Consider the following 17,388-nt stretch of genomic DNA (forward strand, 5'->3'; position numbering starts at 1 on the left):
TGGATACAAAACTGGCCTCAATAATGAAAAAGAATACATTTTACCAATGAGTTTGATCAAATTCCCCAGTGACTGTACACTGATGCTGACGGATGTAGCTTATTTTTGGTCAAACATTAATAGACTCAGCATGGGGGAAAAAGGGATTCATTTGCATGGCTCTTTATTATTGAAGTCTGGGTGTTCTACCGAACTTCCTTATTCGTGTATGTGCGTATGTTCATGTGTGTGTGTCATCTGTGTGTGTGTGTGTGTGTGTGTGTGTGTGTGTGTGTGTGTGTGTGTGTGTGTGTGTGTGTGTGTGTGTGTGTGTGTGTGTGTGTGTGTGTGTGTGTGTGTGTGTGTGTGTGTGTGTGTGTGTGTGTGTGTGTGTGTGTGTGTGTGTGTGTGTGTGTTGACCCCTTTCACACAGAGAAGACCCCCAATTGTGTTCCAGTAGCCAGCCGAGCTCAGTGAAGCAAAGCCTATATGCTCACTGGCATTTCACACACACACACACACACACACACACACACACACACACACACACACACACACACACACACACACACACACACACACACACACACACACACACACACGCACACACACACGCATTCAGTTTGATAGGAAAATAAGAGGTTTTTTTTGTTGCAATCTGGCCAATCACTCAACTACTGTCTAACATTTGTGTTGTAGCACAGACCCTCTGCCATGTGTCTGCTATCAGATCAATTCTCAGGTCTCCCCCTCCACCCCCCCCCCCTCTCTCTCTCTCTCCCCGTCACACACCTATAGTATTTCAGGCACACTTCCGCCTTAAAAGTTGTTTCAACGAACGCTACCTTTGATAATCACGACACAGCCTAATTGAGCTCACCCATGCGGAAGATGCTCTCGCCTTTTCTCTCCTCCGTGCACTTTTGTGGGCGACACGGGGGCTTAGGGCCTACACTGTTTCAGCTCACCCGACTGTGAGATTCTGCCTTTCCTCTTTCACGTCGTGCCATCGTCACACTAATGGTGTTGCTATCCGCTCTCCATAGGAGGTAAATGAAGCTTTTAACCCATTAAGACCGGGAACGCATCTGTGTCATTTCAAGATTTCTTTGGGCTATTCAAAAATAGCAGATCTACAAGCTCATAGCGTGGAAATTAGCTTGTACTGTAGATCTGCTATTTTTGAAAAATCGTGAAAATGTGTGCAAATCTTTGAATATATATATATTTTTTTTTACTCAAATCTTTGCTTCTGGGGGTCCCTGGAACAAAATATTTTCAGATCGGGGTCCGTGACCAGATAGATACATGTAATTTTGGGGGTCCTTGACATGAAAAGGTTTGAGCACCACTGATATACAGCAACATACATTTAATTATTTTTTTGTAGAATCCCCCAGAAGCAAAGATTTGAGTTACAAATGTTCGCTGTAAAAATATATATATATTCAAAGATTTGCACGCTATGAGCTTGTATATCTAATATTTTCGAATAGCCAAAGAAATCTAAAAATGACACTCTTTCCCGGTCTGAATGGGTTAAGGAGGGAGGGGGGAGAGGGGGGACCAGAGAAAAGATTAATTGACTTTGCGGAGCGTGTCGCTCATCCTCGACTGGCACTTTTGACGTGAGTGTGTTTGTGTATAGATTACATGATTATGCTGTATTATTATTGACATGATTATATTGTATTTATATCAATGTATCAATTTGCAAAATACAAGCGGTTGAAATATGTCAAATAGAGTTTAACAGTACCTACGCTCTTAGCTTACCGGTGTACCCAAACAAACTTCCTTAAGATATATTTTAAGGTCCAACAATGCCAGTTGGACTTTATCATTTAACGACGACGGAGACAGAAGAGGTATTTAGATGATATTCCTTTTGCCATATCAAGGAAATACCTCTACCTAATACCTCTGTTTATCCAAAACAACAAATCAGACTGTAACTCATACTGGTGTACAGTACTGTATGTGTGCATATGCACACACCACATACACATACACGCCCCGCCCAAAAAAACAACAACAACAACAACAACAACCCTATATTGTATTCCATTATATCCTATGTTAAAATTGATGTAAGGGAGGACCGGCCGGTGGGGCGGCGGACCACGTTGTCACATCATGTCACCATGACCCAGCCATATAAGGAGTTCCCAATGCAGCTACGCCCAAATATGGAGTGTGTTGTCTAACCTCAATGTGTTGTCATGGCATCAGGTGCAAAATAATCAGTCAGCTATATGGGCACAAATTGGGCATGCCCATATATGGGCATATACTGATGACATCAAGGATTTCCATATATGGGCATAAAAGGGAGAAAGGACTGACAGATACAGAGATCTCTATATATGGGCATATCGGTTGGATCGGCGGTGCAATGTATACTGTAGGTGTGAGGGCCGCATAGCGGCCCAAAGTATTACTACATTACCTTTATTCATAAATGGCTTTTAAAGATGATTGTAATCTGTACGACATGGACCTCAGTTAAGGTAAAGAGAAAAGCAAGCAAATTCCATGAAAACGTGAAGGCAACATGGGTAGGTATGGGCACGTTTAACTTTTTGTTCTTGTGTACAGTATGTGTGTGTAGAATGTGTATGGACTAAGGCTGGACTAAGGCTCCACCAGAGTAGATGAGTCAAAAGAAGCTGAGATACCCGTAACCACTTAAACTATATATACTTATGCGATGTGTTGTGAGCTTCTAAATTGGCTATTTATACCGTATGTTCATCCCAAAATAAGGATGAGTTCATGTGGTTAGACCCTATAAACTTAGACTTATACAGGTATATATATATTCCCCTAGGGGTCTATGCTTGGTCCCCCTATTTTCGCAGAATGTTCACCTATTTTCACTGAAAGTTCATGCTATTATGATGGGATTTTGTTCATGTGGTTAACCTGTACATTTGTAGCCTGTAGTGTACACAATAAAACTGTTCATTTAACTCTCACAGTGTAGACAGGGACGCAGTAGCTCAGTCAGTAGGGGCTTGGCTTGGGAACTGTAGGGTGGCTGCCTGGTTCATGTCCAGCCTGGAGTGTGGACTGGTATTTGGAGAAGTGCCAGTTCATCTCCAGGGCACTGCTGAGGTGCCCTACATACGGTATATACTAGGGATGAAATATATACTTTTTCTGTCTATACCAAATCTCTTTGCCAAAACTAGCCGATCTACAAGTGTTGCAATGCATTGTGAGCTTGTACATCTGCTATTTTTACAGAATATGCATGTTGGGGTTCAAGTGGTTAATATGAAATATACATGTACACAAACTGTACGTATACAGTATACAGTGAGATTTGATCTTTTTCTGAGCGTCCCTTATTTTTCTTGGAAATAAGGGACGGAATTGGAATTTCAGGTAGTTGGCAACCCTAGAGAGAAGAGTCCAGATAGTTAGAAGTCCTCCATCCATCCATCCATCCTTCCATCCATCCTATGGCCAGTGGCTGCATGCACACTTCTCCTGTCACACTGCTAATCTTTCTGTCAGGGGCCGTCTGTTGGAGATTTGTCCGTCTGATGCGGTGAGTGTCCATGTGGCAGGTCTGGCCATAGTGCCATGGGCTGTGTGTGTGCGTGGACATATACTGTGTGTGTGTGTGTGTGTGTGTGTGTGTGTGTGTGTGTGTGTGTGTGTGTGTGTGTGTGTGTGTGTGTGTGTGTGTGTGTGTGTGTGTGTGTGTGTGTGTGTGTGTGTGTGTGTGTGTGTGCGCGCACCAAGTGCCATAGGTGGTGGCATCCTCATTTCTGTCAGAATGTGTCTGTCTCTAGACTTTTTTCCTAGACTGTTCTGTGAAGGAAGTGGAGTGCAGAACACACGAGGAACAGAGATCGACATGGGTCTGCACTAGCTTGTGTGTGTGTGTGTGTGTGTGTGTGTGTGTGTGTGTGTGTGTGTGCGTGTGTGCGTGTGTGTGTGTGTGTGTGTGTGTGTGTGTGTGTGTGTGTGTGTGTGTGTGTGTGTGTGTGTGTGTGTGTGTGTGTGTGTGTGTGTGTGTGCCAAATGTCCCCACAAGTGTAGTAGAATTTGAGAAATAGAGGACAATTTTCCTGATCCTCACAAGATAAAATGGTTGTTTTTATGGTTAAAGGGTCTTTAGGCATGGCATTAGAGGTTAGGGTGAGAGTTATGCCTTTTGTACTTAGTTGCCAGTGTTGTGCACCAATAATAGCAGATCTACAAGCTCACAACACGTAGCAGCAGACATGTTTTGAGCCTGTAAACTATAACGCAGGCTCAGGTTAGGGTTAAAAATGGCGGGAAAATAATTAAATTGTACCCTAAAATGTGGATGGCTTCACAAGTATATTAATATACACGTGTGTGTGTGTGTGTGTGTGTGTGTGTGTGTGTGTGTGTGTGTGTGTGTGTGTGTGTGCAGGGCCGCAGGAAGGGGTGTGCGAACTGTGCGGCCGCACAGGGCCCCGCGCTTGGGGGAGCCCCGCAAAAAAACGAACAGAATCACATTTATTAAGAGTTATAAAAAGAAATAACCGCAAATAACCACCAAAAACTCGGAAATATCCGCCCAAAATCGCGGTTTCGGATGCGACTTGGCACAGGGCCCCGCATTTCTCCCAGATGGCTCTGTGTGTGTGTGTGTGTGTGTGTGTGTGTGTGTGTGTGTGTGTGTGTGTGTGTGTGTGTGTGTGTGTGTGTGTGTGTTAATTTCGTTTTTTTTTGTAAACACAATGATAGGAGACAGCATCACATTCTGAACATGAAATTCACTGGAATTTCCTGTCCTTCCCATTTATAAAAAACTAAAAAAAGTCCTGTGAGGTGATGTAGACTAGAGCACTGTTTGACCACTAGAGGACTCTGCTGTCCATTGGCTTTTGTCAGTACACATAGCATTCCAAGCAATATATAAATACTGTATCCCCTAGACTCATTCCTGTAAATATTGATAATCATCCAGCAAAATCATTGTTTGTTTTTAAGCAAATGTCAAATAATGGATCAGACAAAGCTCCCCTAGAAATCCCACCTTCCCAGAAGAAAACTAAAGGTGATTGGGCCTTTGCTTTCAGAGCTCCGACTCTCTTGAATGCCCTCCCTCTGGAGATCAGGCTCGCAGAGTCTGTGCCCCGGTTCAAATCCCTCCTGAAAACTCACTTTTATAAAGCTGCTTTCATTCCCCAAATGTTTTAACCTATTGTGTCCTGCACTGCTGCTGCTTTTTTTTTTTTTTTTTTATATGTTCTGTTTTTTTGCTCTATATCTGTTGTATGGTGTGTTTTTCTCTGTGAAACACTTTGTAACTTTGTTTCGAAAGGTGCTATATAAATAAAGCTTTAATATTATTATTATTATTATTATGAGAAATAATGCTACTCGTATACACCACTGAAGCTTGATTCATATTTAATCTTACGACCGGGTCATCCTTTCATTAGCCTCGATCTCCAGGCTTTTATTGCTTAGTTTTGCTAAAAAATAAAAGCCTGGCCCAACGATAGCCCGTACTGGGTATGAGGAAGTGTTTCACTTCCCAACCAACCAGAGTGCAGTGGGCGTCGCTCGTAATGTTGTGTTAACGGGGCGGGGGTTGACGGACAGATCGGTGAACCAATGGGATCAGCCGCAGTTTCTCGCCGGCTCTTTACACCCGCCCCTTTATACACGAAATCAGGAGGGTTGCAGCAGGCTATCCTTTCATTGAAAATCTGTTCTTTTTGGCGAGTGACATGGCCGTACAGATGAATACAAATTTGGCTTAATTGTTGTGGGGGGTTATGATTTCGTAGTGCTCTTTTTTGCCTTTCTTTTCTCTTGCCCCTCATACCTTCCCTCCTGTTGCCGTCTCCGTCCTCTATCTGTTGTTTGGTCTTCTCTTGTCATTCCTCTGTAATCATCCTAGTAGGGGGCCATGTCATTTGTATCTACTCATATCCCATAATCTCTGTTGCACTGAGCACTATTGCACATAAGTGTCAGAGCTGATGAGTCCACCACACCCACCTGACACGCCAGCTAAAAGCTTTTATGGAACAGAGCGATAGTCTGGTGATGTCTGTAAATTATAATAACGTCTTTTTTATATATACTGTATATATTTTTATTATATTTTGTATTATGGCTTCAAGGGGCATGTTATAGGAGAGAATGGAGGCAAGGCAATGCAAGTTTCCGTATATAGCACATTTCAACAACAAGGCAATTCAAAATACTTTACATTTAACATAGGTAGGGCAACAGATAACGGACAACTTGCATACTTCTATACCATATATATATATATATATATATATATATATATATATATATATATATATATTTATACAGTGTATATATATATTTATACAGTGTGTATATATTTACAGATAACGGATAACGGACAACTTGCATACTTCTATACCATATATATATATATATATATATATATATATATATATATATATATATATATATATATATATATATATATATATATATTTATTTATTTATACAGTGTATATATACGTGTAACACTCTATTGTATTGTACTGGTTACAGTATTGGCCTATAAATCAACATAATTACATCTAAGTAAATGTCTAGCATTCAAAACTAACACTGAATGTTCATCCCACAGGGAAGATAGGGTTCCTGTTGGCTATGTTGTCTAGCTTTTTCTCAAAACCACCACAGCGCCAGTATCATGTGTGTTAGACATAAAAAATAAGAAAAAGAAACACATTATAAAACGGTACAGTGAAGGTGACTGAAGGTATTCAGCTTTTGTGCGCTGCTGCGTTTCGACCTTTTGTTTTGACTCTAGGTTTAGAAACAGACCTGTCCCAGACACCCTGAGAAATATCGAGGGTTCATCATGTAGCATGTAATTATTTGACAGACAGGGTGCCAGTGTAAAGATCTGAGAACTGGAGTAATATGATCCACTTTTTTGGTCTTAGTAAGGACTTGAGCAGCAGGCAGCATTCTGAATCAACTGCAGATGTCTGATCGATGTTTTAGGGAGGCCTGTAAAGACACCGTTACAGTAGTCAAGTCTAAGATAAATACATTCACATGTTTTTCCTAATCCTGATGAGACATATTGTACAGTAAGTAATTTAATCCTTGATATAAAGGTGGTAGTAGGCTGACCTTAATAATACAGCTGTTGAAATTCAAGTCTGATTCCACGACTACACCAAGATTTCTGGCTTGGGTTGTGGTTTGTGATTGAAGCTGAGCACTGACTTTTAATCATTTTTACTTTGCTCCAAAAACTGTTAGGCCTACTTACATTTTGTCTGTGTTTAATTGAAGGAAATGTATGTACTCTATGGGACAACAGTAAGGACACAGAGCACACAGGCTGTGATTGGTTACCATCTAGTGGTTGTTACTGGTATCTGCTGATGCAAATTACTGGAGAGGAAGATTAGACCTGATTTTTTTTTATATATACCGTATACAGTTTTTATATGTATTACACCATTTGAGAATCTTATTACATTTTGCAATAAGTCTAATTTGCAATAATTATCTTCACCTATTTATCATTTGAGCTTACTTGCGTCTGGTACAAAAGAAAAGTCCAATTCACATGTTTCACAGACTTATTATTCATTTAATGTGTGTAGGGCAAGGGTCTTCAACAGAGGTCCGGGACCCCTAGGGGTCCTTAGAGTTACTGGGGGGCCACCAAATCTTTGTTAGTTATGATACTTTTTTCCCCCATTAACCTCTTGAACCCTAGCATATTCTGAGGACTTTAGCCAAAAATAGCTGATCTACAAGCTCACACAACGCCTCGCACTTTGTGAGCTTGTAGATCGGCTATTTTCGGCATAGAGGTTTGGAAAATTCACACTAACATGCATCCAACATGCACTGATGAGTGATGACAGTGCTGTCAAACAAGTCTATGAAGCTATCTATGAAATCTATGAAATATTTTAATCTGCAGTTTAGTTTAATCTCGAGAGTCAGTGGATGAGTTACACAGGAAGATGTTGTATGATATAATAAATTAGAATGTTATAGTATGTAGCCTTCAGCAGTGGTCTTCAAAGTGGGGTCTTATCTAGGGGGTTCCCAGCTCCCGGACAAATGAGGAATAGTTTAATTTAACTATAATTCAATTCAATGAAAATATATTTTTCAATATCACAATTATGAATGTATTTCTTATGTACAATTATGACATGTAGACAATATCATTTAACCAAAACTCTCTTCACATTAGTGTGCCATGGATAAACTAATTTGAAAGAGGTGTCCATGGCCCTATGAAAGTAATTTTTGGTGTTTTTGAGGCGGGCTCCCCTCTCACAAACAACAGTATGTTGAATATAAAAATCACTAAGTTCACCACTGCCTTGATTATCTTAATTTATTTGTAAAACATTGGCATTCAAGCCAACCAATTCAATGATAGGTCAGATATACACAGTATTTACAAAATCACTGGTGGTCACACACAACACAATACAATACAATACAATACAATAGGAACACACTATGTACATATTTACCTCTCACTTATGGTTGCAGTGGTTCTCAACCTGTGGGTCGGGACCCCCAGGGGTCCCCACATGATTGGGGGGGGTAGTCCCCAGATGACAGTTAAGTGTCAACTTAAGGACTTTTAAGACATTTTTAATACTTAAAAGATGACCATTACTGCATCAAAAGTAATCAACAAACTATACTATAAAAACTGGTCAAACATTGGCCAAATTGTCAAATAATATAAGAAAGAGGCAACAATTGCGAGGCGTTGTCAGCTTGTAGATCGGCTATTTTCACAATATTAATCTGTGGATTCAAGTCAAACTAAATACAATTACTCAACTCCTACAATTCCAAGTGCTTATCAGGGTGGGGGTCTCCAGTTCAAATATGATTATTTTTGGGGGTCCCCAGTTCAAATATGATTGTTTTTGGGGGTCGCGGCCTGAAAAGGTTGAGAACCACTGGGTTATAGCACAACACAGGGGTGTACGGAATGTCTCAATAACTCAACACAAATACAGTACATACAGTCCTAGTTCAGATGATTAGGTGAACTTCAGGAAATGTAGGATTTTACCTGGTTCTATACTCACTGTGCAACACAATATGTACAACATAAGATGAAATAAAATTAACCGGTGCAATCTGACCCCTTATTTGTGTGTGTGCACAGCACAATATATACAATATAACCAGTCGCAGTAAACAAAATATATTTCTCTGACACAGTGACTCTCAGTTGTGTTTAGCTCTCAAATCAAATCCAACAAACCAACGCCTAGGGCGACTGTTTGATGCAGGCAAGCACACACAATCACCCACACACACACACTCACACACAACCTGACTCTAAATCAGGAGTTGCATTTCACATCAGTGCCAGCGGTGGATGAATTTTTCAAATTCAATATTCTTTGGCCAAACAACCGTTTCAATATTGCATGAAAGAAAGAAACAAACAAACATAGATTATCCTTTTAACGCATACGAAATAAATGCCTTTACACATTCGGCATCATTAGGGAACTACACTCAATTTATCAGATGGATCTGATGGAAGCACATTAGTAATAAATATACAGTAGAATTTACAAATTTAAATCTGCATTACTCTACTGGTAGAAGACAACAACACGAGTGAGTGGTCACTGCCAACTGTAAATGATACCATTGATCCCTATTTTAACACATTACGTGTCAAAAGAAAATACTAAACTATGTACAAAAGAAAATACTAAACTATGTACTTCATTGGCGTATTGCTTCAAAGATGCATGTCTTGTCCCGGCGTCCAGAGTAATTCAGTATTTCTCACTTCCAACAGAACATTGTGACACAGCTGATCCACAAAAATAAATTCCACTTATTCAAACTAAGATCCAGATGTTTCACATCATAGATCAGGTCCCAGTAGAAGTGCTTAGGTTATACCTTTGGTTGTATGCATGGATTAAAGCAAAAATAATATCTCGACTGAAAAAACAGTTTTGTCCATGTGTGGACTGGGTTTCTACAAGCTAACTCATGTTTTAAGCTTGTAGATCTATTTTCGGTGCATGGCATGCTTTCATAGAAGACATGCTGACTTCAATGGAATCCAATTGACTGAAATCAGTTGTGGCATCTGAGAACTTTAATCCATGTGTATGTCAACATGACTAACCAAACAGTAGCAAAATGTCAGTGTTCAGAGTGACTGGCAGCTACAGATTAGGACTAGTTATACACTAGACAGGTCTTATAATAAGCCTGGCTACATTTACTAGTGCAGAACTTGTTTACTAGTGCAGAGATTCTTTTCTGACCAAAACACATATTTGACACACGTAGACACTCTGACTGTCTCCCAGAACTGAGGTAAAAATGACAACCGCCCCCAGCAAACATCCAGAATCTGAAACAAATTATGTCTGATTCTAGGTGAGGATAAGTATACAGTGAGGAGGGTACAGTAAAATCCTCAGTGTCTGTTTTTATACATTTGTATGCGTACACATATTTGTACAAGCTCAGAGTTAATAAACACTAAGGATTTTACTGTGTATGTACAGTACGTGTTAGTGAGGTTAAGTGTTTATTGTGAAAGGATATTATAGTCTACTCTTCAATTTACCTACGCCGTCATGATTAGGATTAACAGCAAGAGTAGGCCTAGATCAGTTAATTACAGTAAGCGTCTGTATTTAGTCTGGGTTACAGAACAGAGTAAGTAGTGACTCTAGGTGTAGCCTATGGTTACAGTAAGTGTTTTGAAGCTGGTATATTGCCATGGGGTGCAATTACTTCCAATTCTATCCTAGGAGAGGATTTTCTTAAACAAAATACGGTAACAAAAAAACAAAACAAAAAAAAATATGTATCCATACATATATCCCAGTGGCTCTCAAAGTGGATTCCTGGGACTCTCTGGGCTCCTTTAGGGGCTTCTAAATTGACCCTTACAAGTCTGTAACTCTGACAGTATAACGGGTCCATTTGGTTCCATTTTGTACACTGTCAGGGAGACCTTGAAATTTCAAAGTTTGAGAACCACTGATATATCCCATGAATGACCTCATTGAGGATTATAGTTATTATTTGGGATTACAGTTCATTTCTTTGGGCTTGAGTTCAGGTGGTTGAGGAAGCTCTGTTTCTATAGCTTCAGCCGCTTTCTTCATCTCTCGTCGCTGAGCTAAGCTGGAGGACAGGACAGGTTCCAGGACTGGAGTAGGAGGACAGCGCTTCAGAGCAGAATAGGTGGCAGAGAGTGCTCCCTGGTGGACAGAAAGGAGAACAACATTGTCTCACATACAGTAAACGTCTCAGTTTATCCATCAGACATTTACCACCATCTATGAACCAAACTAAACGCTGCTGTAGGTCGGTGGTCGGATGCAACTTAAAGTAGCGTTCTAATGTATTATTAGACCACCTGCTTCCAAGCGCATTTACAGCAAATTTAGCACAAACATTGGAACATTCTCATTCTACTCTGCCACCAAAATGTGGAATGCCCTGACACCATCCATTAAAGGATGTGAAACACTGGTTTCTTTCTAAATTGGCCTGAAGAAACATCTATCAGGAGACCAGAATGGGAGGTAAATGTAATTTCTCCTTTGTGTAGTGTTTGTATTTGTTGATGACATGTATTATTGTGTTAATTTGTTATGCTATGTTGATGAATTGAATACATAGGACCACAATGGAAACAAGTCCCCAGGACTTTTTTGTGTTATCCTTTTAGCTTCAATGTCTTACTGTACCACATGCTGTTTGTGTACATTTCTGGCTAATAAAATATTTAATCAATCATAAACCACCGCAGTACATACAGTATGAAACAAAGGTAAATACAGGTAAGGGTAGACAATGAGCAGAGAAGTAGTAACACTAGTAACAAAAAGGTTAACAACAACAAGATAATGTAATGTAACATGCAATAAACAAGTCAGAAACACAACTACTAGTTTACAAGTGAACACAAAACACAATGTCGTACACATGCAGTACAAAACGGAAACACACACCATCACCTTGACTATCACTGGGTCATGTCTTGTGAGAGGTCTGTCAGAGAGCTGATCCCTCTGTGTGATCCAGGGGTGACGAAGAACCTGGAGAGCATCACGGTGATGCTTAGTCTTTGGTAATAATGTCCTATTGTGTAACATGTTCCACAAACAATAAGTATTCAGCTATGAATTTATTGTGAGTTTACCTGTGGGGCAGTCAAGCGCTGGTGCGGATCCACATGTAGCATCTTGGTCACAATATCCTGTTACACAGATATACACGCACACACACACGCACACGCACACAGTTTCTGTGAATTTGTTTTATATGAATATTCTAGGGGCAGACATGTATGTGTAATTATGATGGATTATTTTTATTTTAGAGAACCGTTGTAAAAAGTGCTATTTATTATTATTATCATTATTATTATTATTATTATTATTATTATTATTATTATTATTATTATTATTATTATTATTATTATTATTATTATTATTATATTTGTGTATGTTAGAATGTGTATTCATTATACAATTCATGCTTTATCCCATACCCAGTCTTTCTTTTCTCTTGGGTGAGTGGAGTGATAAAAGGACCAAAATGATAAATAATATCATGCTAGGGCAGCCCTAGGGCTGATAATGGCAGTAGCTGACCAATTAGCACAAGCTAACGTGCCACTGTGCAGTGAACTGTCACCATGCATGACCTCGCTGTCAAACATAGCTGCCACAGTTGCCTGAGGTTATCCAACCAAGGGCTACGACCAATGCCTGGGCGATGATCTATTTTGTTTATTCAGATCAAGGACATTTTGTAACATTACAGGGAGCATTATCTTACACAGTGGTTCTCAAACATTTTCATGCCAAGGACCCCCAAACTGACATGCATTTGGCCGAGGATCCCCATCTGAAAAGAGTTTGTGCCAGGGACCCCCCAGAAGAGAAAATGTATGTTTAAAAAAAATCTAAATAATTTTTTTCCCCCAAAAATAGCAGATGTGAAAGCTCGCAGCGCAGCACGAAGAACTGCGCTGTGAGCTTGTACATCTGCTATTTTTTAATAGCCAACATATAAAGAGGTTAAAATGATCACTTTGAGAACCACTTATCTAACAACAAAAGAAAACTGTTTCTTTTAGCATTTGGAACGTCTGGCACCATACCATGTTATAGTTACAGTATGATACAATAGCATCTATCAATGACAACAAACATTAGTAGCTAACCTTAGCAGTGTCTGATACCAGGTCCCAGTTCCCTCCAGCGATAAGGACCTTCCCGCTGCCGATCTGAGCCAGAATCCCCTCTGGAGTGTCCTCAGGACTGCTGGCAAATGGACTGAAACTGACCAGTCGTATTCAAGATGGAGAGAAAGAGACAGACACAATATTATGCTGTTTTATAATCATTAAGGAAATATATCAGAGAAATGTATTTCAGAAAGCTTACAATACAAACTTGAAAGCAAATTAAAACAAATATCCAGATAAATAAAAAGGATTGTCTGATTTAAAAGGTGGAAATATGCTTATTGTCTCTTACTGTAATGCCTTTTTAAAACCAGGAATCAGAACAACAATTATCCATCCTAGTTGCAACTGAGCAGTGATACTCTGGCCGTAGCACAGCACTTTAATACTTACCCAGCTATCATGGTGTATAACAGGATCCCCATGCTCCAGATGTCACAGGCTGCATCATAACCCTGTTTCTTCATTACCTATAACACACGCACACACACACGCGCACGCGCACGCACACGCACACGCACACGCACACGCACACGCACACGCACACGCACACGCACACGCACACACACACACACACACACACACACGATACAAACATTTGCTTGTATTTGTGGAGAACATGACTGTATATTCATTGTTCAAAGTGTTCTCCCTTTGGGGTTAAGTTGTTTAATAAACATTTTGTAGAACAATACATTTATTATTATTATCATTATTATTATTATACCTCAGGAGCTATGAAAGTAGCTGTGTAGCAAGGCGTCATCAGTAATCCACTCTCAGCTCTGAGTTGTTTAGCAAAACCAAAATCACAGATCCTAATGCATTCTGGAAGTCCAGTGTCATCTGCATAGCGAATGTTACTGGGCTTCAGGTCTCGATGCACTACCTACAGAGACAAGTACACACAAGTAGACAGGCTGTCACACATTTAATGTACACCGTAGTATGATTATTTAAACAAAATTCTCTTCCTCTGTCTCCATTTAGCATCCAAAAAGCATTGCTTTCTAGATTTCTGATCTTCTTGCTACTGTATATCCAATAGAGTGCTACAGTTTGGAGTCCTAATACCCGGAAGTGAGTTCACAATGGGTTCCTTCTTATGTCATAGAATCTACAGTAGAATCTACAGTATGACATGAATTATAGAAATATGTAGTGGGAACTGCATGGCATGAGTAATGTCATCCCTGCTGCACTCCCACCAACTACTAAACCAAAGTAAACACTGTGCAGTAGGTAGGTGGTAGATACTGCTGCACACTAGTAGCAAGCTAACATTGTATACTACCAGCAAGGTAATATAAGGTAATAATAATAAACAAGGTAGAAACACAACTACTAATAAACAACCCTAGCATCCCTCTTTTGGGATAAACAAACATTCAATGAAAATAGCAGATCAAGCTCACAGCATTCTCTTGAGGCGTATGTCTCTTTCTCTCTTCTTCTCCTTCTTTCTCTCTATCTAAACCTTTCTATCTATCTATACATGTATATCTTACCCCTTGTGAGTGTAGGTATTCTACTGTCTTGGAAAGTGTACAGAAGATGTCTGATGCGTCCCTCTCAGTAAAAGTTGTGGTGGTCAGGATTCTGTCCAGCAGCTCCTCTCCTCTCAATAAGTCCTGAACCAAGTGCACACACTGGCCATCATCAAACACCTATAGTTGCACAGAAACCCACACAGGACACATTCACACAAACAACCTTGATCAGCTATCTTCAGCACTCAAGACCATTGTGTGGTGGAGTATAAAACTATAAATTAAGCATCAGAGCTGTTTAATCACTGCCTTCAGACATGAGGACTCATTTTTCAAATGTCTTCTATATTATGTTTTGTGAGTGGTGTATGATGATTACACTTACATCCTTTACAGTAATAATATTTGGATGCTGTCCATATCTCAACAGGATCTCAATTTCTTCTGATGGATCTTTCTTTGATCTGTCAATAATCTGTAAGTAAAGAAATACAGACCATTTCTTTATTCAAAATAATACTACTTGGAAATGGGGAATGCATTGTGCTAGCTTTACATTATTCAGTCCTCCGAGCCCTTTCCACAGTGGAAGAGTGACTCAGCGTTTATGTCCACAATAATATTGTGGGTGAGTACAGTAATGCAGGGTGCTGGCATGGCATTTTTTTACTTGAACAAGGTGCCATAACTTCACCATGTTTACACAGTATGTCACAAAGTAGCACCAGTACATGACTTTCCATGAAGGCTTTTGAAAGAAGGATCATCAATGTATGGTCATGTGTATTTTGAGGTTGGGGAAAAGTTAATTTGAATAGAAAGTGATCTTTTTTCATTTTGGGATAACATTCATTTTTTCCAAGGAGAGAGAACTTATACAGGATACAGGTGAACTATTCCTTTAGGCTGCCATGCAGCACTTTCCATTCAGCAACGTGTTTCCTGTATTTACATCAATATTCTCAAGAATCAATGAAAATATTTCAGTTTAGATTTCAGGATTCCTTACCTTAACAGAATACTCCACAGCAGTAACTCTGTGCAAACATCTCCTGCATACTGACATCGCTGTCTGTCCAACCTCCTCCTTCAACTCATACACATCACTGAACAGCACATCATTATGGAATTTCTGGGGTGTACAAGTAAGTGAGAGAGATTAAGAGATTGGGAGGTATTCAATCAGATTAGATCATATTTTATTGTCCCAAAGCGGATATTAAGAATATAGTATCTAATGTATTGTTAACTTAAATGTATGTAACGTTCCTCATCAACCCCGGATTTGAACCCGGTTTCCTGCGCAAGTGCTGACATTTTTACCATTGAGCTAATTCAGCCTTCCTGCTTGCTCAGGGGATAAATGTAATCTTGACCATCAGGTCAAAATCCGTGTCAGATCCTGTGTGTAGGTGAGACATGACCTTTGACACGATCTCAATGTCTCAATAGAAGAGCAGGGAGACAAAATACAACCACCCCAAATTGTATATAAGTTATACTGTATTAATATACTCTACCATACAGATTGGACAAAATAAAAATGTATTAATTAAGAAAAGGTTACAGTGCCGCTTTTAATACTGTCAGTTACAGATACATGTTGAGAGCAAACTACTGAAAGAGAGTCTATTCAAATAAGAGGGTAATTAAGAATACATTAGATGTGTCTAATGTAGTTCATTGATCAATTGGTTTGTTAATTAGTCAGTCTCGAAGATCGGATTCCTCTGTAACTAATTAATCAAATTATTGGAAAGGCCAATCAATCAATCAATCAATCAATCAATCAATCAATCAATCAATCAATCAATCAGTTTAGTAAAAGAAAAATACATCTGTGAATGTTAGTTAATGAATAAATTAGATAAGTTAGTAGGTTCTTACTGTAGCTTCCCAATAACATATTCACCTGTGACATGGGGCTGATGTTGTTCACTTCCTGCCTTAGTGAACTTGCTGGAGTGGGCTCTTGATTGGTTGCTACGAAGCTGAATCCTCTGAACAACTGGTGGGTGTTGGCACTGGGAGGAAGGCCTGGAGAATCTAAATAGACAAATACACACATTACACTGTGGGTGGAACGATACCATGCGAGTTCATTAAATTAACTTGAACTAAATACATGACTAAATAGCACAACACAATTTCTCGACTGTAGCATGGACTGAGAGCACGTGGTGGCATGATTTAGCACATACTGTAGTCAGTTGAGGTCAGTTTGTCAAGATTGAAATAAGATGTAAGTACCATGGGTTAGTGCACTTAAAACGGTTGTGAAATCTAAATGTGCTGCTTTACAACATTTACATTGACTACACCTCTGTGTAAAACCTACAAATAGCTTTTTGGTGACAATAGCTTTTATCCAAATTGCAGCAGCTAGGCTGCTAGTACCAAGAGCTTCCCTGGATGCTGAAAAGCTAAAGTCTGTCAAAGTGTTTTCCTTTGATACGTAGCCCACCTTGTTAAGAAAAATAAGTGGTGCCATATTTGTATCTGTTGAAAATTGCCACAATGTTCCCTCCTGCCCTGTTAATCCCTAAACTGAAGTGATTAAGCCACAAGCACCTACAATATATAAACTATAATGCTTGTAAGAATTACATACATAGTTAAAGCAATAGTTATGTGCATATCAACATAAAGCACTGGGTCAACATCACCCTCTGACCCTCTGAC

At 39.5% G+C, this 17,388-nt stretch overlaps 1 protein-coding gene across 1 annotated transcript in view; it reads right to left on the minus strand.

The window, feature by feature from the left end:
• Positions 1 to 17,388, minus strand: part of rps6ka2 (ribosomal protein S6 kinase, polypeptide 2) — a gene marked incomplete at its 3' end in the record, with an annotated part of 82,616 nt that overhangs the window by 44,111 nt on the left and 21,117 nt on the right. Inside the window, exons 13-22 of the mRNA XM_080433371.1 lie at positions 16,619 to 16,752; positions 15,716 to 15,838; positions 15,092 to 15,181; positions 14,725 to 14,883; positions 13,944 to 14,105; positions 13,610 to 13,686; positions 13,193 to 13,310; positions 12,164 to 12,220; positions 11,979 to 12,059; positions 11,048 to 11,216 (exon numbers count right to left, since the gene is read on the minus strand). Of these exons, the coding sequence (XP_080289497.1) occupies positions 11,048 to 11,216; positions 11,979 to 12,059; positions 12,164 to 12,220; positions 13,193 to 13,310; positions 13,610 to 13,686; positions 13,944 to 14,105; positions 14,725 to 14,883; positions 15,092 to 15,181; positions 15,716 to 15,838; positions 16,619 to 16,752 (1,170 nt within the window). The remainder of the gene's footprint in view (positions 1 to 11,047; positions 11,217 to 11,978; positions 12,060 to 12,163; positions 12,221 to 13,192; positions 13,311 to 13,609; positions 13,687 to 13,943; positions 14,106 to 14,724; positions 14,884 to 15,091; positions 15,182 to 15,715; positions 15,839 to 16,618; positions 16,753 to 17,388) is intronic.

This window comes from Gymnoscopelus braueri (assembly GCF_963280865.1).
Source record: "Gymnoscopelus braueri genome assembly, chromosome: 1".
NCBI classification, from domain to species: Eukaryota; Metazoa; Chordata; class Actinopteri; order Myctophiformes; family Myctophidae; genus Gymnoscopelus; species Gymnoscopelus braueri.